Raw genomic sequence first — 23,867 nt, forward strand, 5'->3', positions numbered from 1 at the left:
CCCAGGGCATCTTTCTTTTGATGTTTTTCAGAGTCAGTAGAAAGGCCTCTTTAGTGTAAGCTGTTCGTGTCTTAACGACCGTTCCACAGGTGCATGTTCATTATTTGTTCATGGTTCATTGAACAGGCATGAGAAACAGTGTTTAAACACTTTGCAATAAAGGTCTATGTAGTTATTTGGATTTTTACAAATTATCTTTGAAAGACAGGGTCCTGCAAAAGGGCGTTTCTTTTTTTGCTGAGTTTATAATAAATGATCACCCCTGCAAGCAATGCAATACTCTATTATTATGGTGGGAGATTATAATACTGTTTTAAATACCTCAATGGACCGTAAAGGAAATCACATGACAAAATATCACACTCATACTCTTCAGGACGTCATGAATGTCATGAATACATTGGAACTAGTGAATATATGGAGTCTTAAATATCCTAATGATATATATATATGGCGGAGGTTCAATCAAGCTAGTCGTCTTGACTTCTTTCTTATGTCATTCTCGTTGGCACCAAAAGTGAAAAAAGTGTTGATGGCTGATATAATGCTGTCGGATCATCAGATAGTTGGCATATACATTACCCTTACTGAATTTCCATGTGGGCGAAGATATTGGAAATTCAATCAAAGCCTATTGGATAATAACTTGTTTTTAACTAGAGGATGCATTTTTAAATGCATTTTTTCAACATAACATAGGTACAGCATAACCGCTTATTGTATGGGACACATTTAAATGTGGCATTAGAGGCCATGCAATTCAGTACTTATGTCACGCCCTGACCTTAGTTATCTTTGTTTTCTTTATTATTTTGGTTAGGTCAGGGTGTGACGAGGGTGGTATGTATGTTTTTTCTTGTCTAGGGTTTTTTGTATATCCATGGGGTTGTGGTTTGTCTAGGTAAATGTAGGTCTATGGTGGCCTAAATTGGTTCCCAATCAGAGGCAGCTGTTTATCGTTGTCTGTGATTGGGGATCCTATTTAGGTTGCCATTTTCCATTTTGGTTTTGTGGGTTATTGTCTGTGTAGTTGCATGTCAGCACTCGGTTTATCGTAGTGGCACATTTTGTTAGTTTGTTTAATGTTCTTCGTTTAAATAAAGAAGAATGTATCTTATCACGCTGCGCCTTGGTCTCATCATTACGACGAACTCCTCTCTAAAACAAAAGCAATTTAGGTCAAAAGAGTCCACAATAACAAAGGACATAGAAGGTCTAACAGAACAGATAGATAGCAATAAAAAATGTACCATATAAGCATAGGTTAGAGGAAAAACAAAAAGAAATAGAGGAACTTATTCAAGAAAGTTAAATTGGAATATATTATATTAATAAAGCAAACTGGATGGAATATGTGGAAAAATGCACCAAATTCGTTTAAAATCTTCAACATAGAAATGCTACCAGAAATAATTGACTGAAACTTGTGACAAATGACGGAGTTACCCATGATTCACCAAATTATATTTTGAAAGAGGAAACAAAGTACTTTGAGCTTATGTTTTGGTTTCAGTCTCCTCCATCTCCTCTAACCGAAGCTAATTGTATGGATTATTTTCGATTAATAATGTAACATTAACAGCCGTACAGAAAGACTTGATGGTGATGGTGAAATAGAAGAGGAGGAACTACTTGATGCAATTAAAGACGTTATGTCCGGGAAAACTCCAGGGCTGGATGGCATAACAGTTGAGGTAAACCAAACCTTTGTTGATATACTCAGAGGACCATTATTAGCATGTTTTAATCACTCCTATGGTAGATTATCAGACACACACCAAGAATGTCTGATTTCATTATTACTGAAACAGGATACAAGTGGGAAATATAAAGATCCAGTCCATTTAAAAAAATTGGAGGCCCCCCTTACACTTCAGTGTTGTGGTGCAAAAATTCTAGCAAAATGTATAGCACATAGAATTGAAAAGGAATTGTCAGACATTATTCATTCTAATTAGACAGGTTGTTTACATGGGTGATACATTGGAGATAATATAAGGCAAGTACTGGAAACAATAGAACACTGGAAACCAGGCTATTTATAGCGGACTTTGAAAAGTATTTTGATAAAGTACGACTAGAGTTGATATACACTGCTCAAAAAAATTAAGGGAACACTTAAACAACACAATGTAACTCCAAGTCAATCACACTTCTGTGAAATCAAACTGTCCACTTAGGAAGCAACACTGATTGACCCGACCGCCACAGGTGGGGGTTGTGCTTACAGCCCAACACCGTGCAGGACGTTTGGCATTTGCCAGAGAACACCAAGATTGGCAAATTCCCCACTGGCGCCCTGTGCTCTTCACAGATGAAAGCAGGTTCACACTGAGCACATGTGACAGACATGACAGTCTGGAGACGCCGTGGAGAACATTCTGCTGCCTGCAACATCCTCCAGCATGACCAGTTTGGCGGTGGGTCAGTCATGGTGTGGGGTGGCATTTCTTTGGGTGGCCGCACAGCCCTCCATGTGCTCGCCAGAGGTAAACTGACTGCCATTAGGTACCGAGATGAGATCCTCAGACCCCTTGTGAGACCCCTTGTTGGCCCTGGGTTCCTCAGACCCCTTGTTGGCCCTGGGTTCCTCCTAATGCAAGACAATGCTAGACCTCATGTGGCTGGAGTGTGTCAGCAGTTCCTGCAAGAGAAAGGCATTGATGCTATGGACTGACCCGCCCGTTCCCCAGACCTGAATCCAATTGAGCACATCTGGGACATCATGTCTCGCTCCATCCACCAACGCCACGTTGCACCACAGACGGTCCAGGAGTTGGCGGATGCTTTAGTCCAGATCTGGGGGGAGATCCCTCAAGAGACCATCCGCCACCTCATCAGGAGCATGCCCAGGCGTTGTAGGGAGGTCATACAGGCACGTGGAGGCCACACACACTACGGAGCCTCATTTTGACTTGTTTTCAGGACATTACATCACAGTTGGATCAGCCTGTAGTGTGGTTTTCCACTTTAATTTTGAGTGTGACTCCAAATCCAGACCTCCATGGGTTGATAAATTTGATTTCCATTGATCATTCTTTTGTGACTTTGTTGTCATCACATTCAACTATGTAAAGAAAAAAGTATTTCACACGAATATTTCATTAATTCCAGGATGTGTTATTTTAGTGTTCCCTTTATTTTTTTTGAGCAGTGTATAAAAGCCTGGACCATTTAAATTTTGGAGAAGCTCTTATAAAATGGGTTAAATATTTACCAAATAAACTAAAGTAAATAATTAGAAAAAGTAACACAATAATATAACAATAACAAGTCTATATCGGGGTACCGGTACCGAGTGTGCGGGGGGGTGTACAGGTTAGTTGAGGTAATATGTAAATGTAGGTAGGATAGATAATAAACAGCGAGTAGCAGCAGTGTACATAACAAATGGAGGGGAGGGAGGGAGCAGTCAATGTAAATAGTCCAGTGGACATTTGATTAATTATTCAGCAGTCTTATGGTTTGGGGGTAGAAGCTATTAATTTTGTCTGGCTTGCCGTTCCAAATAAAATGGCCTTAATTTAAAAAGAAAATGTTTAAAAAGGTAGAATCTTTGTAAATGACATCATAAAAACGACTGGTGGACTAATGTCATACATGCAGCTAACTAAAACATATGGAAATCTCTGCTTTACAAAAAATTACAACCAACTAATTGCAGCATTACTGCAAAAAATGTGGCACCTGACCACATGACTGAACAGTAGTCCAGGTGCGACAAAACTAGGGCCTGTAGGACCTGCCTTGTTGATAGTGCTGTTAAGAACAGACCAGCACTTTATTATGGATAGACTTCTCCCCATTTTAGCTACTGTATCAACATGTTTTGACCATGACAGTTTAAAATCCAGGGTTTTGCCAAGCAGTTTAGTCACCTGAATGTGCTAAATTTCCACATGATTTATTACAGGATTTAGTTGAGGTTTAGGGTTTAGTGAATGATGTGTCCCAAAAACAATTATTTTAGTTTTGGAAATATTTAGAACTAACTTATTCCTTGTCACAAATTCTGAAACTACCTGCAGCTCTTTGTTGAGTGTTAGTAATTTCAGTTGCTGTAGTAGTTGATGTGTATAGTGTTGAGACATCACACACATAGACACATTGGCTTTAATCAAAGTAAAGATTGAAAAAAGTAAGGGGCCTAGACAGCTGCCCTAGGGAATTCCTTATTCTACCTGGATTATGTTGGAGAGGCTTCCATTAAAAAACACCCTCTATGTTCTGTTAGACTGTTAACTCTTTATTCACAATATAGCTGGGGGATGTAAAACCATAACATACTTTTTTCAGCAGCAGACTGATTGATAATGTCAAAAGCTGCACTGAAGTCTAACAAAACCTTTTGATCATCATTTGTGTAAGTGCTGTGCTTGTTGAATGTCTTTTCTTATAAGCGTGCTGAAAGTCTGTCAATTTGTTTTTTTGTAAAATAGCATTGTATCTGGTTACACATTTTTTTTAAAGGTTACTATGTTTACCAACGGGCTGATTGGTCGGCTATTTGAGCTAGTGAAGTGGGCTTTACTATTCTTGGCTCGTGGAATTACTTTTGCATCCCTCGAGCCCTGAGGGCACACACTTTCTAGTAGGCTTAGATTGAAGATGTGGCAATATCCCCAGTAATTATCCATCCAAGTTGTCAGACCCCAGGGCTTGTCATTGTTAATAGGCAACAATCCTTTTTTGCCTCTTTCACACTCACTTTATGGAATAAAATAAAAAATTACAACACGTGTCTTTCAGAATTTGGTCTGTTATACTTGGATGTGCAGTGTCGGCAGTTGTTGCTGGCATGTCATGCCAAAGTTTGCTCATCTTGCCTATGAACATATCATTAAAGTGTTGGCAATATCATTTGGTTTTGTGAAGAATGAGTCATCTGATTCAATGAATGATGGAGCTGAGTTGTGCTCCAAAGCTTTTTACTATCATTATTTATATCATTATCACTTTCCTTCATAGAATAGTTTCTTCTTATTTTAGTCACTAATTTCTCAATTTGCAGTATGTATGCCAATCGGTTGTGCCTCCAGACTTATTTGCCATACCTTTTGCCTCATTCCTCGCAATCAAACCATTTTTAATTCCTCATCAATCCAAGGGGATTTAACAGTTTTTACAGTCATTTTCTTAATGGGTGCATGGTCATTAATAACTGGAATAAGCATTTCATAAATGTATGACCTCTTATACACTATATTAGGCCCATCTTTTGGAACGTTGGTTTTCCTAGATATGGCTACTATATTATGATCACTACATCCAATAGCTTTGTATACTGCTTTAATGTAAATTTCTACAGCATTAGTAAAGATGTGATCAATACATGTTGATGATTTCAATCCTGTGCTGTTTGTAACTACCCTGGTAGGTTGACTGATTACCTCAGCCAGGTTGCAGGCACTGGTTATAGTTTTAAGCTTTTTCTTGAGTGGGTAGCTTGATGAAAGCCATTCAATAATGAAATCTCCCAGAAAATATATCTCTCTGTTGATATCAAATCAAATTTTATTTGTCACATACACATGGTTAGCAGATTTAAATGCGAGTGTAGCGAAATGCTTGTGCTTCTAGTTCCGACAATGCAGTAATAACCAACAAGTAATCTAACTAACAATTCCAAAACTACTGTCTTATGCACAGAAGTGTAAGGGGATAAAGAATATGTACATAAAGATATATGAATGAGTGATGGTACAGACCAGCATAGGGAAGGTACAGTAGATGGTATCGAGTACAGTATATACATATGAGATGAGTATGTAAACAAAGTGGCATAGTTAAAGTGGCTACTGATACATGTATTACATAAGGATGCAGTAGATGATATAGAGTACATTATATACGTATAAATATGAGATGAATAATGTAGGGTATGTAAACATTATATTAGGTAGCATTATTTAAAGTGGCTAGTGATACATTTTACATAATTTCCCATCAATTCCCATTATTAAAGTGGCTGGAGTTGAGTCAGTGTGTTGGCAGCAGCCACTCAATGTTAGTGGTTGCTGTTTAACAGTCTGATGGCCTTGAGATAGAAGCTGTTTTTCGGTCTCTCGGTCCCAGCTTTGATGCACCTGTACTGACCTCGCCTTCTGGATGATAGCGGGGTGAACAGGCAGTGGCTCGGGTGGTTGTTGTCCTTGATAATCTTTATGGCCTTCTTGTAACATTGGGTGGTGTAGGTGTCCTGGAGGGCAGGTAGTTTGCCCCCGGTGACCTCACTACCCTCTGGAGAGCCTTACGGTTATGGGCGGAGCAGTTGCCGTACCAGGCGGTGATATAGCCCGCCAGGATGCTTTCGATATTGTATCACATACAATATCTTGATACTCCCCATCCCGGATCCGGGATCGTGAATAAAGCCTCAGGCTCATTAGCATAACGCAACGTTAACGATTTCTGAAAATCGCAAATAAAATGAAAATAATGTGCCTGCTCTCATGCTTAGCCTTTTCTTAACAACACTGTCATCTCAGATTTTCAAAATATGCTTTTGAACCATAGCAATTCACTAACTTGTGTAAGAGTATGCAAAGCTAGCTTAGCATTTTGAGTAGCATTTAGCACGCAACATTTTCACAAAAACCAGATAACCAAATAAATAAAATCATTTACCTTTGAAGAGCTTCGGATGTTTTCAATGAGGAGACTCTCAGTTACATAGCAAATGTTCAGTTTTTCCTGAAAGAATCTTTGTGTAGGAGAAATCGCTCCGTTTTGTACATCACATTTGGCTACCTAATCTAACCGAAAATTCAGTCACCAACAACGTCAAACTTTTTCCGAATTAACTCCATAATATCGACCGAAACATGGTAAACGTTGTTTGGAATCAATCCTCAAGGTGTTTTTTCACATATCTCTTCATTGATATATCGTTCGTGGAAGCCTGCTTTCTTCTCTGAATTCCATGTAAAAATACTTGCAGCTGAGGTTTGCGCACCAATTTCGGCGCAGGACACCGGGCGGACACCTGGTAAATGTGGTCTCTTATGGTCAATCTTCCAATGATATGCCTACAAATACGTCACAATGCTGCAGACACCTTGGGGAAACGACAGAAAGGGCAGGCTCATTCCTCTCGCATTCACAGCCATATAAGGAGACAATGGAAAACGGAGCCTCAAAAATCCTGCTGATTTCCTGGATGCCGTTTCATCTTGGTTTTGCCTGTAGCTCACGTTCTAGGGCACGCACAGAGAATATCTTTGCAGTTCTGGAAACGTCAGAGTGTTTTCTTTCCAAAGCTATCAAAAAAAGCTATCCAAAGCTATCATATATGCATAGTCGAGCATCTTTTTGTGACAAAATATCTTGTTTAAAACGGGAACGTTTTTCATCCAAAAATGAAATAGCGCTCCCAGAGTTTCAAGAGGTTAAAAAATTGTCCGACTGGCCGGTACTCTGATGGTGTTGTTGATTGCAGAAACAGTCATGGGTCCACCATGTCAGACCTAGGTACACTGCCGTTCAAATGTTTGGGGTCACTTAGAAATGTCCTTGTTTTCCATGAAAACATACATGAAATGAGATGCAAGATTTTTAATTAAATAATAATTGTGTCATTTAAGACATTACATTTAAGTCATTTAGCAGACGCTCTTATCCAGAGCGACTTACAAATTGGTGAATTCACCTTCTGACATCCAGTGGAACAGCCACTTTACAATAGTGCATCTAAATCATTTAAGGGGGGTGAGAAGGATTAATCCTATCCTAGGTATTCCTTGAAGAGGTGGGGTTTCAGGTGTCTCCGGAAGGTGGTGATTGACTCCGCTGTCCTGGCGTCGTGAGGGAGTTTGTTCCACCATTGGGGGGCCAGAGCAGCGAACAGTTTTGACTGGGCTGAGCGGGAACTGTACTTCCTCAGTGGTAGGGAGGCGAGCAGGCCAGAGGTGGATGAACGCAGTGCCCTTGTTTGGGTGTAGGGCCTGATCAGAGCCTGGAGGTACTGCGGTGCCGTTCCCCTCACAGCTCCGTAGGCAAGCACCATGGTCTTGTAGCGGATGCGAGCTTCAACTGGAAGCCAGTGGAGAGAGCGGAGGAGCGGGGTGACGTGTCCTTCAAACTTTGCTTTCGTCAAATAATCCTTCATTTGCAGCAATTATATTTGGCATTCTAGTTGTCAATTTGTTGAGGTAATCTGAAAATATTTCACCCCATGCTTCCCGAAGCACCTCCCACAAGTTGGATTGGCTTGATGGGCACTTCTTATGTACCATACGGTCAAGCTGCTCCCACAACAGCTCAATAGGGTTGAGATCCGGTGACTGTGCTGGCCACTCCATTCTAGACAGAATACCAGCTGACTGCTTCTTCCCTAAATAGTTCTTGCATAGTTTGGAGCAGTGCTGTTGTCCTGTTGTTGGAGGAAATTCACTCCAATTAAGCGCCGTCCACAGGGTATGGCATGGCGTTGCAAAATGGAATAAGAGCCTTCCTTCTTTATGATCCCTTTTACCCTGTACAAATCTCCCACTTTACCACCACCAAAGCACCCCAGACATCACATTGCCTCCACCATGCTTGACAGATGGCGTCAAGCAATCCTCCAGCATATTTCCATTTTTTCTGTGTCTCACAAATGTTCTTCTTTGTGATCCGAACACCTGAAACTTAGATTTTCTGTCCATAACACTTTTTTCCAATCTTCCTTTGTCCAGTGTCTGTGTTATTTTGCCCATATTTGTCTTTTTATTGGCCAGTCTGAAATATGGCTTTTTCTTTGCAACTCTGCCTAGAAGGCCAGCATCCCGGAGTCGCCTCTTCACTGTTGACGTTGAGACTGATGTTTTGCGGGTACTATTTAATGAAGCTGCCAGTGAGGCATCTGTTTCTGTTTCTCGAACTAGACGTGTCCTCTTGCTCAGTTGTGCACCGGTGCCTCCCACTCCTCTTTCTATTCTGGTTAGTGCGGAGTTTGCGCTGTTCTGTGAAGGGAGTAGTACACAGCGTTGTACAAGATCTTGTACAAGATCTTCAGTTTCTTGGCAATTTCTCAGAAAAATAATAGATTCACGAGTTTCAGAAGATATTTCTTTCTGGCCATTTTGATGCTCCAGATACTAGTCTAATTCGTCTTTTAAAATTATGAACTTGGATTAGCTAATGCAACGTGCTAATGGAACAAAGGAGTGATGGTTGCTGATAATGGGCTTCTGTGCGCCTATGTAGATATTCCATAAGAAATCTGCCGTTTCCAGCTACAATAGTAATTTACAACATTAGCAATGTCTACACTGTATTTCTGAGCAATTTGATGTTGTATTTATCGACAAATAAAACATGTTTTTCTTTTAAAAACAAGGACATTTCTAAGTGACGCCAAACTTTTGAAAGGTAGTGTATGCATGGAGGAACATTACCAAGTCCAAGCATGTTCTCTGACCATGTCTCTCTCTCTCTCTCCCTCTCGCTTTCCACACATTCCTTCTCAAATCAAATCAAATTTATTTATATAGCCCTTCGTACATCAGCTGATATCTCAAAGTGATCTACAGAAACCCAGCCTAAAACCCCAAACAGCAAGCGATGCAGGTGTAGAAGCACAGTGGCTAGGAAAAACTCCCTAGAAAGGCCAAAACCTAGGAAGAAACCTAGAGAGGAACCAGGCTATGTGGGGTGGCCAGTCCTCTTCTGGCTGTGCCGGGTGGAGATTTATAACAGATCATGGCCATAATGTTCAAATGTTCATAAATGACCAGCATTGTCAATAATAATAAGGCAGAACAGTTGAAACTGGAGCAACAGCACGGCCAGGTGGACTGAGGACAGCTTTGAGTCATCATGTCAGGTAGTCCTGGGGCATGGTCCTAGGGCTCAGGTCCTCCGAGAGAGAGAAAGAAAGAGAGAATTAGAGAGAGCACATGTGGGGTGGCCAGTCCTCTTCTGGCTGTGCCGGGTGGAGATTATAGCAGAACATGGCCAAGATGTTCAAATGTTCATAAATGACCAGCATGGTCAAATAATAATAAGGCAGAACAGTTGAAACTGGAGCAGCAGCATGGCCAGGTGGACTGGGGACAGCAAGGAGTCATCATGTCAGGTAGTCCTGGGGCATGGTCCCAGGGCTCAGGTTCTCCGAGAGGGAGAAAGAAAGAGAGAATGAGAGAATTAGAGAATGCACACTTAGATTCACACAGGACACCGAATAGGACAGGAGAAGTACTCCAGATATAACAAACTGACCCCAGCCCCCCGACACATAAACTACTGCAGCATAAATACTGGAGGCTGAGACAGGAGGGGTCAGGAGACACTGTGGACCCATCCAAGGACACCCCCGGACAGGGCCAAACAGGAAGGATATAACCCCACCCACTTTGCCAAAGCACAGCCCACACACCACTAGAGGGATATCTTCAACCACCAACTTACCATCCTGAGACAAGGCTGAGTATAGCCCACAAAGATCTCCGCCATGGCACAACCCAAGGGGGGGCGCCAACCCAGACAGGATGACCACATCAGTGAATCAACCCACTCAGGTGACGCACCCCTTCCAGGGACGGCATGAGAGAGCCCCAGTAAGCCAGTGACTCAGACCCTGTAATAGGGTTAGAGGCAGAGAATCCCAGTGGAAAGAGGGGAACCGGCCAGGCAGAGACAGCAAGGGCGGTTCGTTGCTCCAGAGCCTTTCCGTTCACCTTCCCACTCCTGGGCCAGACTACACTCAATCATATGACCCACTAAAGAGATGAGTCTTCAGTAAAGACTTAAAGGTTGAGACCGAGTTTGCGTCTCTGACATGGAAAGGCAGACCGTTCCATAAAAATGGAGCTCTATAGGAGAAAGCCCTGCCTCCAGCTGTTTGCTTAGAAATTCTAGGGACAATTAGGAGGCCTGCGTCTTGTGACCGTAGCGAATGTGTAGGTATGTACGGCAGGACCAAATCAGAGAGATAGGTAGGAGTAAGCCCATGTAATGCTTTGTAGGTTAGCAGTAACACCTTGAAATCAGCCCTTGCTTTGACAGGAAGCCAGTGTAGGGAGGCTAGCACTGGAGTAATATGATCACATTTTTTGGTTCTAGACAGGATTCTAGCAGCCGTATTTAGCACTAACTGAAGTTTATTTAGTGCTTTATCCGGGAAGCCGGAAAGTAGAGCATTGCAGTCGTCTAACCTAGAAGTGACAAAAGCATGGATGAATTTTTCTGCATCATTTTTGGACAGACCGTTTCTGATTTTTGCAATGTTACGTAGATGGAAAAAAGCTGTCCTTGAAATGGTCTTGATATGTTCTTTAAAAGAGAGATCAGGGTCCAGAGTAACGCTGAGGTCCTTCACAGTTTTATTTGAGACGACTGTACAACCATTAAGATTAATTGTCAGATTCAACAGAAGATCTCTTTGTTTCCTGGGACCTAGAACAAGCATCTCTGTTTTTTCCGTATTTAAAAGTAGAAAGTTTGCAGCCATCCACTTCCTTATGTCTGAAACACATGCTTCTAGCAAGGGCAATTTTGGGGCTTCACCATGTTTCATTGAAATGTACAGCTGTGTGTCATCTGCATAGCAGTGAAAGCTAACATTATGTTTTCGAATAACATCCCCAAGAGGTAAAATATATAGTGAAAACAATAGTGGTCCTAAAACGGAACCTTGAGGAACACCGAAATTTACAGTTGATTTGTCAGAGGACAAACCATTCACAGAGACAAACTGATGTCTTTCCGACAGATAAGATCTAAACCAGGCCAGAACTTGTCCGTGTAAACCAATTTGGGTTTCCAATCTCTCCAAAAGAATGTGGTGATCGATGGTATCAAAAGCAGCACTAAGGTCTAGGAGCACGAGGACAGATGCAGAGCCTCGGTCCGATGCCATTAAAATGTCATTTACCACCTTCACAAGTGCAGTCTCAGTGCTATGATGGGGTCTAAAACCAGACTGAAGCATTTCGTATACATTGTTTGTCTTCAGGAAGGCAGTGAGTTGCCGCGCAACAGCCTTTTCTAACATTTTTGAGAGGAATGGAAGATTCGATACAGACCGATAGTTTTTTATATTTTCTGGGTCAAGGTTTGGCTTTTTCAAGAGAGGCTTTATTACTGCCACTTTTAGTGAGTTTGGTACACATCCGGTGGATAGAGAGCCGTTTATGATGTTCAACATAGGAGGGCCAAGCACAGGAAGCAGCTCTTTCAGTAGTTTAGTTGGAATAGGGTCCAGTATGCAGCTTGAAGGTCATTACTATTTTCATCATTGTGTCAAGAGATATAGTACTAAAACACTTGAGTGTCTCTCTTGATCCTAGGTCCTGGCAGAGTTGTGCAGACTCAGGACAACTGAGCTTTGAAGGAATACGCAGATTTAAAGAGGAGTCCGTAATTTGCTTTCTAATCATCATAATCTTTTCCTCAAAGAAGTTCATGAATTTATCATTGCTAAAGTGAAAGTCATCCTCTCTTGGGGAATGCTGCTTTTTAGTTAGCTTTGCGACAGTATCAAAAAGGAATTTCGGGTTATTATTATTTTCCTCAATTAAGTTAGAAAAATAGGATGATCGAGCAGCAGTAAGGGCTCTTCTGTACTGCGCGTACTGTCTTTCTAAGCTAGTCGGAAGACTTCCAGTTTGGTGTGGCGCCATTTCCGTTCCAATTTTCTGGAAGCTTGCTTCAGAGCACGGGTATTTTCTGTGTACCAGGGAGCTAGTTTCTTATGAGAAATGTTGTTAGTTTTTTGGGGTGCAACTGCATCTAGGGTATTGCGCAAGGTTAAATTGAGTTCCTCAGTTAGGTGGTTAACTGATTTTTGTCCTCTGGCGTCCTTGGGTAGACAGAGGGAATCTGGAAGGACATCAAGGAATCTTTGTGTGAATTTATAGCACGACTTTTGATGTTCCTTGGTTGGGGTCTGAGCAGATTATTTGTTGCAATTGCAAACGTAATAAAATGGTGGTCCGATAGTCCAGGATTATGAGGAAAAACATTAAGATCCACAACATTTATTCCATGGGACAAAACTAGGTCCAGAGTATGACTGTGACAGTGAGTGGGTCCAGAGACATGTTGGACAAAACCCACTGAGTCGATGATGGCTCCGAAAGCCTTTTGGAGTGGGTCTGTGGACTTTTCCATGTGCCGACGTGGATAACAACATCTCTATACTCATCTAAGGCGAAGTCACCAAAGATTTGAATATTATCTGCTATGACCACAAGGTCTGATAGGAATTCAGGGAATGAGGAACGCTGTATATGGCCCAGGAGGCCTGTAAACAGTAGCTATAAAAAGTGATTGAGTAGGCTGCATAGATTTCATGACTAGAAGCTCAAAAGACGAAAATGTCATTTGTTTTTTTGTAAATTGAAATTTGCTATCGTAAATGTTAGCAACACCTCCACCTTTGCGGGATGGACGGGGGATATGGTCACTAGTGTAGCCAGGAGGTGAGGCCTCATTTAACACAGTAAATTCATCAGGCTTAAGCCATGTTTCAGTCAGGCCAATCACAACAAGATTATGATCAGTGATTAGTTCATTGACTATAATTGCCTTTGAAGTAAGGGATCTAACATTAAGTAGCCCTATTTTGAGATGTGAGGTATCATGATCTCTTTCAATAATGACAGGAATGGAGGTTGTCTTTATCTTAGTGAGATTGATAAGGCGAACACCGCCATGTATAGTTTTGCCCAACCGAGGTCGAGAGACAGACACGGTCTCAATGGTGATAGCTGAGCTGACTACACTGACTGTGCTAGTGGCAGACTCCACTCAGCTGGCAGGCTGGCTAACAGCCTGCTGCCTGGCCTGCACCCTATTTCATTGTGGAGCTAGTGGAGTTAGAGCCCTGTCTATGTTGGTAGATAAGATGAGAGCACCCCTCCAGTTAGGATGGAGTCCGTCACTCCTCAACAGGTCAGGCTTGGTCCTGTTTGTGGGTGAGTCCCAGAAAACAGTTTTCAACCAGCGATTGAGTTGTGAGACTGAGGTAGAGCTCATCACTCCCCCTAACTGGGAGGGGGCCAGAGACAATTACTCGATGCCGACACATCTTTCTAGCTGATTTACACGCAGAAGCTATGTTGCGCTTGGTGATCTCTGACTGTTTCATCCTAACATCGTTGGTGCCGACATGAATAACAATATCTCTATACTCTCTACACTCGCCAGTTTTAGCTTTAGCCAGCACCATCTTCAGATTAGCCTTAACGTCGGTAGCCCTGCCCCCTGGTAAACAGTGTATGATCGCTGGATGATTCGTTTTAAGTCTAATACTGCGGGTAATGGAGTCGCCAATGACTAGAGTTTTCAATTTGTCAGAGCTAATGGTGGGAAGCTTCGGCGTCTCAGACCCCGTAACGGGAGGAGTAGAGACCAGAGAAGACTCGGCCTAATGGGGAAAACCGGTTGAAAGTTTCTGTCGGCTGAATGAGCGACACCGGTTGAGCGTTCCTACAGCATTTCCTTCCAGAAACCGCGAGAAAGTTGTCCGGCTGCGGGGACTGTGCCAGGGGATTTATACTACTATCTGTACTTACTGGTGGCACAGACGCTGTTTCATCCTTTCTTACACTGAAATGACCCTTTGCCTAACGATTGCGTCTGAAGCCGGGCTTGTAGCACAGCTATCCTCCCTGTAAGGCGATCGTTCTCCTGTATATTATGAGTACAGCGACTGCAATTAGAAGGCATCATGTTAATGTTACTACTGAGCTTCGGCTGTTGGAGGTCCTGACGAACCGTGTCCAGATAAAGCGTCCGGAGTGAAAAAGGGGAAAAGAGGGGGAAAAATTATAAAGAGGGAAAAAAATATACATATATAAACGGTAATTAAAAAGTAAAAACCGTAAAGTTGTCAAGTAGCAAAATAGGTTGGCAACAAAACGCACAGCAACTCGTAAACAAGTCTGCAAGTTGTGACCGGAAATTACGAAACTATAGTTTCGTATAGACACAAACTCTCCCTTACACTGTTTAACTATATCCATCTCCCACTTTCTTCTCTCTGCGTTCTCCACCCCAAATGACATCCGCCAGGACCTATTTTTTAGCCCTCACTTTCTCACACTTGACACCATTTGCAGTCTACCCTCCGGGAGCCATCGCTGTGATCGTTCGTCTGTGGTGGCATGGTTTGGTTTCTGTGGTTTCTGTAGGCTGAATGTATCGACCCTCTCTCTCTTTGCCCGCAACCTGCTTTCTGATTGTTTTCTATGCTTTCTAATAGTTTGCCACATCTATGTAGTCCATTGACTAGTCCTGAGAGAAAATTGTCCTCCGCCCCTTGGGCAATATCTGCGCCACAATGTACATATGGCAATGGTATTTTCTGTTCTAATGGCCGCGATTTAACACAGCATAGAAAGACACAATGCATCCATTTGTATCATCTTTGAGACAGGCACAGCGATGTGATGCACTTGTACTAAAATCAAATGCATTGTTCTCTAGAGAACAGCATGTTTTGTGTTTTTCCCAGTGGCCCAAAGTCTGACTTTAATTAACTATTTAAAAGCAACAGGCCAACTTACTGCATGTTTTCCCTTGGCTGTGTGCTGTTTCTGATTTGTCTGTGTGTTATTCCAGGGCAGACAGGAGGGGATGGTGATTGACTCCTGGGAGGATGCAGACTACAGTATTTACAGAGTCACCGACCGTTTCGGATTTCTGCAGTAAGTCAAACTGGGTTTGTGTGTACAGTATTGTACACATTACTTTACTGGCAGACTCTGACTGATGTTGTCCATTCCCCCCCTCCCACAGTGACAAGGAGCTGCCAACCCTTAGTGCACATGAGGAGAAGGTAAGAAGAGGAAATGCAACATATGCATCAAAAGGGTCAAAGATACACACTACAGTTTCCGTTATGCGCTATATTGAAGCCACTAACTAACCTTTCAAGTGTGACCTCTAACATATAGAGGTGTAATGTTCCTTGTGCAGCTGTTGTGTGTGTGTGTGTGTGTGTGTGTGTGTGTGTGTGTGTGTGTGTGTGTGTGTGTGTGTGTGTGTGTGTGTGTGTGTGTGTGTGTGTGTGTGTGTGTCAATGCTTAGTGCGTGCTCTGTGTGTGTGTATTAGCCAATCCATGCCGCCCTCCCACTAACTTAGGGCCACATCCATCTAAGGCGAAGCCGATCCGTAGGCATCTCACTCACTCCTGGAATGGGAGCTACGCTTCCTCTCACCATAGAACCGGTCATGTGGTCGTGATTGATTCAATTAATACCACATTTAACCTTGGGCAGAATTGGATAAACTCTCCTCAATTTTAAATGGCAATGCAGTACAAACCAGCACATGCCAAATCATAGCAGTTGTGGTCAGGACACCAGGTTCTCAAGTCAAGTGATATTTTATATGATCCCACGAAGGGAGTTTATTCAGTTGTAGTTTTAGAAGAAACATTGTAAGTACTGTGTTTATTACTGTACTATACTGTATAGCGTAAATGTGCCTTATTCATGTAAATGTGTTTTCATCTTGCATACATAACATTTCACCTAGTATTTTCTGTTTCGCCCTGACAGAAAAATAACCTGGAAATTGAAAGGGTGGAGAAATGGCTGAAGATGGTGAAGAAATGGGATAAATACAGGAACAGTGACAGGGTGAGAATCTCTCTCTCCCTCACACACACACACACACACACACACACACACACACACACACACACACACACACACACACACACACACACACACACACACACACACACACACACACACACACACACACACACCCTTTCCTTGTGTTTATAAATGTTTATATTAGCCTGAAATGCTCACTCAACATTTACACTCCTGCCTCAACCCCCCATTTGTGCATCACCTGACTCTCCCTGTGTGTGTACCACTGCTCTCCTCTCAGATGGTAAAGCGTGTGTATAAGGGTATCCCACTGCAGCTGAGAGGCCAGGCCTGGGCCCTGATGCTGGATGTGGAGAAGGTGAAGAATGAAAACGAGGGGAAGTATGAGGTAAGAGAGTACCCAGTATCTAACACGCACGCACACACGCACACATACACACACTGTTGGTTCATCAAGCATCTACTCTAAACAGTGGGATTTGATACCGTTCTCCAACCAGCACGTTGCAGTCTAAAGCCAGTGGTCACTCAGGACCACTAAACCATGTTGTTATGATTTGAAGGCGACTGCCACTTCAGGTCTCAGGAAAGTGATGTCATTGTGCTAGGCTACGCTATCAGTAACCAGGTTCACTACATGGGCAGAGTTCATGAAAAAAAAACTTTGCAACATTACTGAATACCCTATACCTGTGATTGTCTTCAGAAATGTCTTCACACCCCTTGACTTTTTTCCACATTTTGTCCTGTTACAGAGTGGGATTAAAATTGATTTAATTGTCATTTTTTGTCAACGATGTACACAAAATTCTCTGTAATGTCAAAGTATTAACGGAACATAAAACACTGAGATATTTTGATTAGATAAGTATCAATACATCTTAGTATCACGTTTGGCAGTGATTACAGCTGTAAGTCTTTCTGGGCAAGTCTCTGTACAGTATTTGCCCATTCATTCTTTTTTTTTATTATTCAAGCTCTGTCAGGTTGGTTGTTGATCATTGGTGTACAGTACAGCTATTTTGAAGTCTTGCCATGGATTTTCAAGCCGATTTAAGTCAAAACTGTAACTAGGCCACTTGGGAACATTCAATGTTGTCTTGGTAAGTATCTCCAGTGTATATTTGGCCTTGCAATTTAGGTTATTGTCCTGCTCAAAGGTGGATTTTTCTGCCATTGTCTGTTGAAAAGTTGACTGAACCAGGTTTTCCTCTAGGGCTTTGCCTGTGCTTAGCTCTATGTCTTTTATTTTTTTATCCCCCCAAAAAAATCCCTAGCCCTTGCCAATGACAAGCATACCCATAACATCCATGCTTGGAAGTATGAAGAGTGGTACTCAGTGATGTGTTGTGTTGGATTGCCCCAAACATAATGCTTTGTATTCAGGAACAAAAGTGACTTTCTTTGCCATATTGTTTGCAGTATTACTTTAGTGTTGATCTATTCTTAGTTTTCTCCTATCACAGCCATTTAACTCTGTAACTGGTTGAAAATCACTTTTGGCCTCATGGTGAAATCCCTGAGTGGTTTCCTTCCTCTCCGTCATCTTTGTAGTGACTGGGTGTATTGCTACACCATACAAAGTGTAATGAATCATTTCAACATGTTCAAAGGGATATTCAGTGGCTGCTTCTTTTTGCTTTTCCCATCTACCAGTCGGTGCCTTTCTTTGCGAGGCATTGGAAAACATCCCTGGTCACTGTGGTTGAGTCTGTGTTTGAAATTCACTGCTCGACTGAGATAATTGTGTATGTGGGGTACAGAGGTGGGGTAGTCATGAAAAAAAAATGACACACACCATTAATGCACATAGAGTTAGTCCATGCATCATATTATCTGGCTTGTTAAGCTAATCTTTCGTCCTGAAGTTATTTAGGCTTGACAAAGGTGTTGAATACTTATTGACTCAAGATATTTCAGCTTTTTCTTTTTTATAAATGTGTAAAAAAAAAATCTATACAATCTTAATTCCACTTTGACATTATGGGGAATTGTGTATCGATCAGTGACACAAAATACAAATGTAATCCATTTAGCTGTAACACAGCAGAATGTGGGACAAGTCAAGGGGTGTGAATACTTTCTGATGGCAGTTAGACAGCACATGAACATACATAGAAGTGTGCTAATCTTCCCCCACATATTGCAGCCTGAAGCCAGTGTGCTGAACACAAAATATTGTAATGTTATACCCCAAGACCATTTCATGTTTATAGGACCATCATTTTTCACAACTTCCCCCAATCCCATCCACCCGTTGCTACATTCAGCAGGATTATAGTCACTGGCAGGTGTCTTCACTGACATTTTCAACATGTCCCTGAGTCTGTAATATCAACATGTTTCTAGCAGACCACCATAGTCCCTGTGCCCAAGAACATGAAGGCAACCTGCCTAAATGACTACAGACCCGTAGCACTCATGTCCGTAGCCATGAAGTTCTTTGAAAGGCTGGTAAAGGCTCACGTCCGTAGCCATGAAGTGCTTTGAAAGGCTGGTCATGGCTCACATCAACACCATTATCCCAGAAACCCTAGACCCACTCCAATTTGCATCCGCCCCAACAGATCCACAGATGATGTGATCTCTATTGCACTCTACACTGCCCTTTCCCACCTGGACAAAAGGAACACCTATGTGAGAATGCTATTCATTGACTACAGCTCAGCATTCAACACCCTCAAAGCTCATCACTAAGCTAAGGATCCTGGGACTAAACACATCCCTCTGCAACTGGATCCTGGACTTCATGACGGGCCGCCCCCAGGTGGTGAGGGTAAGTAGCAACACATCTGCTACGCTGATTCTCAACACTGGAGCCCCTCAGGAGTGCGTGCTCAGTTCACCCACGACTGCATGGCCATGCACGACTCCAACACCATCATTAAGTTTGCAGACGACACAACAGTGGTAGGCCTGATTACCGACAACGATGAGTCAGCCTATAGGGAGGAGGTCAGAGACCTGGCTGGGTGGTGCCAGGATAACAACCTATACCTCAACGTATCCAAGACTAAGGAGATGATTGTGGACTACAGGAAAAGGAGGACCAAACACGCGCCCATTCTCATCGACAGGGCTGTAGTGGAGCAGGTTGAGAGCTTCAAGTTCCTTGCTGTCCACATCACCGACAAACTAGAATGGTCCAAACACACCAAGACAGTCATGAAGAGGGTACGACAAAGCCTATTCCCCCTCAGGAAACTAAAAAGATTTGGCATCCGGACTGGTTGCATCACTGCCTGGTATGACTATTGCTCGGCCTCCAACCGCAAGGCACTACAGAGGGTAGTGCTTACGGCCCAGTACATCACTGGGAATAAGCTGCCTGCCATCCAGGACCTCTATACCAGGCGTTGTCAGAGGAAGGCCCTAAAAATTGCCAAAGACCCCAGCCACCCCAGTTATAGACTGTTCTCTCTACTACCGCATGGCAAGCAGTACCGGAGTGCCAAGTCTAGGACATAAAGGCTTCTCAACAATTTTTACCCCCAAGCCATAAGACTCCTGAACAGGTAAACGAATGGCGACCCAGACTATTTGCATTGTGTGCCCCCCCAACCCCTCTTTTACGCTGATGCTATCATATATGCATAGTCACTTTAACCATATCTACATGTATATACTACCTCAATCAGCCCGACTAACCAGTGTCTGTATATAGCCTCGCTACTGTTATTTTTCACTGTATTTTTACTGTTTTTTATTTCTTTACTTACCTATTGTTCACCTAATACCATTTTTGCACTGTTGGTTAGAGCCTGTCAGTAAGCATTTCACTGTAAGGTTTACACCTATTGTATTCAGCGCAGGTGACAAATAAACTTGATTTGATTTGACATTGTTTTTGATTGATTGTTGGGTGCGGCTCCAAAAAGAGAGAGGATTATGTTACTGTATGTAGGATGAAAACAGGCAAATGGCATTGAGATGGAGATACAAAGATCACACGCACATCACACAATAACAGAGGTTTACTGACAGGGGATTATGGCTTTTGATATAAAGTTAATATAATAATATATTGCCTATATGCTATAGAATCTATGATTTTGAGAAGAAAAAATATTTTGGGCAAGATTTTTTTACCAAGACTGTGTACTGTTGATGTTCATTAATTTCTAATATGTTTGAAGTGTGCAAGGGATTTAGAAAATGTATATATTGTTTTAATTGACTTTTTCAGAGGATGAAGGAACAAGCCAGAATCTTCTCCCAGGAAATCAAACAGATAGATCTGGACGTGAATAGGACATTTAGAAACCACATCATGTTCATGGATCGATTCGGAGTCAAGTAAGTTGGCAGCTGTATTCTACCATAAGGGTGGCTGTTCATGTACAGTGGCAAGAAAAAGTATGTGTACCCTTTGGAATTATCTGGATTTCTGCGTAAATTGGTCATAATCTTATCTGATCTTCATCTAAGTCACAACAACAAACACAGTCTGCTTAAACTAATAACGCACAAATTATTGTATTTTTCTTGTCTATATTGAATACATCATTTAAACATTCACAGTGTAGGTTGGAAAAAGTATGTAAACCCTTAGAGTCTGCTAACCTGGAGTACAATCATTGAGACGAGATTGGAGATGTTGGTTAGAGCTGCCCTGCCCTATAGAAAACACTCACAAAATGTTTGTTTTCTATTCACAAGAAGCATTGCCTGATGTGAACCATGCCTCAAACAAAAGAGATCTCAGAAGACCTACGATTAAGAATTGTTGACGTGCGTAAAGCTGGAAAGGGTTACAAAAGTATCTCTAAATGCCTTGACGATCATCAGTCCACGGTAAGACAAATTGTCTATAAATGAAGAAAGTTCAGCACTGTTGCTACTCTCCCTAGGAGTGGCAAAGATGACTGCAAGAGCACAGCACAGAATGCTCAATGAGCTTAAGAAGAATCTTCAAGTGTCAGCTAAATGCTTAAAGAAATCTCTAGAACATGCTGACATCTCTGTTGACGAGTCTACGATACTTACAAAATTAAACAAGAATGGTGTTCATGAGAGGACACCACGGAAGAAGCCACTGATGTCCAAAAAAAACATTGCTGCATGTCTGAAGTTCGTAAAAGAGCATCTGGATGTTCCACAGCACTACTTGTGAAATATTCTGTGGACAGATGAAACTAAAGTTGAGTTGTGTGGAGAAAAAAGGCACACCATCATCAAAACCTCATCCTAACTGTAAAGTATGGTGAAGGGAGCATCATGGTTTGGAGCTGTTTGCTGCCTCAAGGCCCGGACAGCTTGCTATCATCAACGGAAAAATATTTTTCAGGAGAATGTAAGGCTATCTGTCCGCCATTTGAAGCTCAATCGAAGTTGAGTGATGCAACAGAACAACGACCCAAAACACAGAAGTAAATCAACAACAGAATGGCTTCAACAGAAGAAAATACGCCTTCTGGAGTGGCCCAGCCATAGTACTGACCTCAACCCAGACCGTCTGACCTCAAGAGAGCGGTTCACACCAGACATCCCAAGAATATTGCTGGACTGAAACAGTTTTGCAAAGAGGAATGGTCCAAAATTCCTCCTGACAGGTCTGATCTGCAACTACAGAAAACGTTTGGTTGAGGTTATTGCTGCCAAAGGAGTGTCAACCAGTTATTAAATCCAAGGGTTCACATACTTTTCCCACCCTGCACTGTGAATGTTTACATGGTGTGTTCAATAGAGACATCAAAATGTACAATTGTTTGTGTTATTAGTTTAAGCAGACTGTGTTTGTCTTTTGTTGTGATTTAGATGAAGATCAGATCAAATTTTATGACCAATTCATACAGAAATCCAAGTATTTCCAAAGGGTTCACATACTTTTTCTTGCCACTGAATGTCTCAGTGCTGATCTAAGTTCAGATCTCCCAGTCTATTTAATATTAGAGTGGCTCCGGTTTCGGATATTCTGGAACTCGTGGTGCTATTTATACATAGATTTTTACGTAGCTGCTGCCTACTTAGCTCTCACTGTTCGCTGCTGCTTCCCCCTCATTGATATGGAGGGGGAAACTTTGTGCTGTACACAAAATACATGATCAACATGTTCGTACAATCTTTGGTGTCTGTTGTAACAGTATTGCAAACATAAGCACAACACAGAGGCAGTCTATTTCATGTATTCAGGCGAGTACACTACGTGACCAAAAGTATGTGGACACCTGCTCGTCGAACATCTCATTCCAAAATCATGGGCATTAATATGGAGTTGGTCACCCCTTTGCTGCCACAACAGCCTCCACTCTGCTGGGAAGGCGTTCCACTCCGTCAAACCCAGATTATTTTGTCGGACTGCCAGATGGTGAAGCGTGATTCATCACTCCAGAGAATGTGTTTCCACTGCTCCAGAGTCCAATGGTGGCGAGCTTTACACTACTCCAGCCGACGCTTGGCGATCTTAGGCTTGTGTGCGGCTGCTCGGCCATGGAAACCTGTTTCATGAAGCTCTTGACATTGCTTTCAGAGGCAGTTTGGCACTCGGTAGTGAGTGCTGCAACCGAGGACAGACTATTTTTTACGCACTACGCTCTTCATCACTCGCCGGTCCCATTCGGTGAGCTTGTGTGGCTTACCACTTTGCAGCTAAGCTGTTGTTGCTCCTAGAAGTTTCAACTTCACAATAACAGCACTTAGTCGACCGGGGCAGCTCTTGCACATGCAGAAATTTGACGAACTGACATGTTGGATAGGTGGCATCCTATGACGGTGACACGTTGAAAGCCACTGAGCTCTTTAGTAAGGCCATTCTACAGCCAATGTTTGTTTATGCAGATTACATGGCAGTGTGCTCGATTTTATATACCTGTCGGCAACGGGTGTGGCTGAAATAGCCAAATTCACTCATTTGAAGGGGTGTCTACATACTTTGGATACATAATGTATATATATCACAAGCAAGACAGACAGGCAGTCAAAAAATAAATTATTTTCTCATCATTGCAAACATTGACTAGTTTTTCTTTTTCATCAACTCTCACTACGATAACTATGAAGATTAGCATCACAAGTAGTAGGCAGTCTAAAGCACTAGTTAAGTGCAATACCATGGAAATGAATGTTGAAAGTTACATTTATATTTCTAAACTTAAACACTATGCAAAGGCCACACGCAATCTTGAAATAACCTATACATGCTGTGACATTATATTGATTTTGGGGGGCTGTAAAAGGGAAAAACCACCTTTTCTGTTAAGTTCAACGAATCACGACCCGCCATAGGTTATCAACGGTGCTATTGATGAGATAGTTTGACTGTCAAGTCCGTGTATCGGTGTGTGGCCCGTGACTTTTATTAAGAGACTTTTATTGAGAAA

The 23,867-nt window shown here is 42.2% G+C and overlaps 1 protein-coding gene across 1 annotated transcript in view; it reads left to right on the forward strand.

The window, feature by feature from the left end:
- The window catches only part of LOC135505993 (USP6 N-terminal-like protein), a 41,279-nt gene that overhangs the window by 11,412 nt on the left and 6,000 nt on the right, over window positions 1-23,867 (forward strand). Inside the window, exons 3-7 of the mRNA XM_064925316.1 lie at window positions 15,547-15,632; window positions 15,724-15,763; window positions 16,489-16,569; window positions 16,829-16,936; window positions 20,735-20,844. Coding sequence (XP_064781388.1) covers window positions 15,547-15,632; window positions 15,724-15,763; window positions 16,489-16,569; window positions 16,829-16,936; window positions 20,735-20,844 — 425 coding nt within the window. The remainder of the gene's footprint in view (window positions 1-15,546; window positions 15,633-15,723; window positions 15,764-16,488; window positions 16,570-16,828; window positions 16,937-20,734; window positions 20,845-23,867) is intronic.

The sequence above is a fragment of the Oncorhynchus masou genome, chromosome 2, assembly GCF_036934945.1.
Source record: "Oncorhynchus masou masou isolate Uvic2021 chromosome 2, UVic_Omas_1.1, whole genome shotgun sequence".
Taxonomy (NCBI): domain Eukaryota; kingdom Metazoa; phylum Chordata; class Actinopteri; order Salmoniformes; family Salmonidae; genus Oncorhynchus; species Oncorhynchus masou.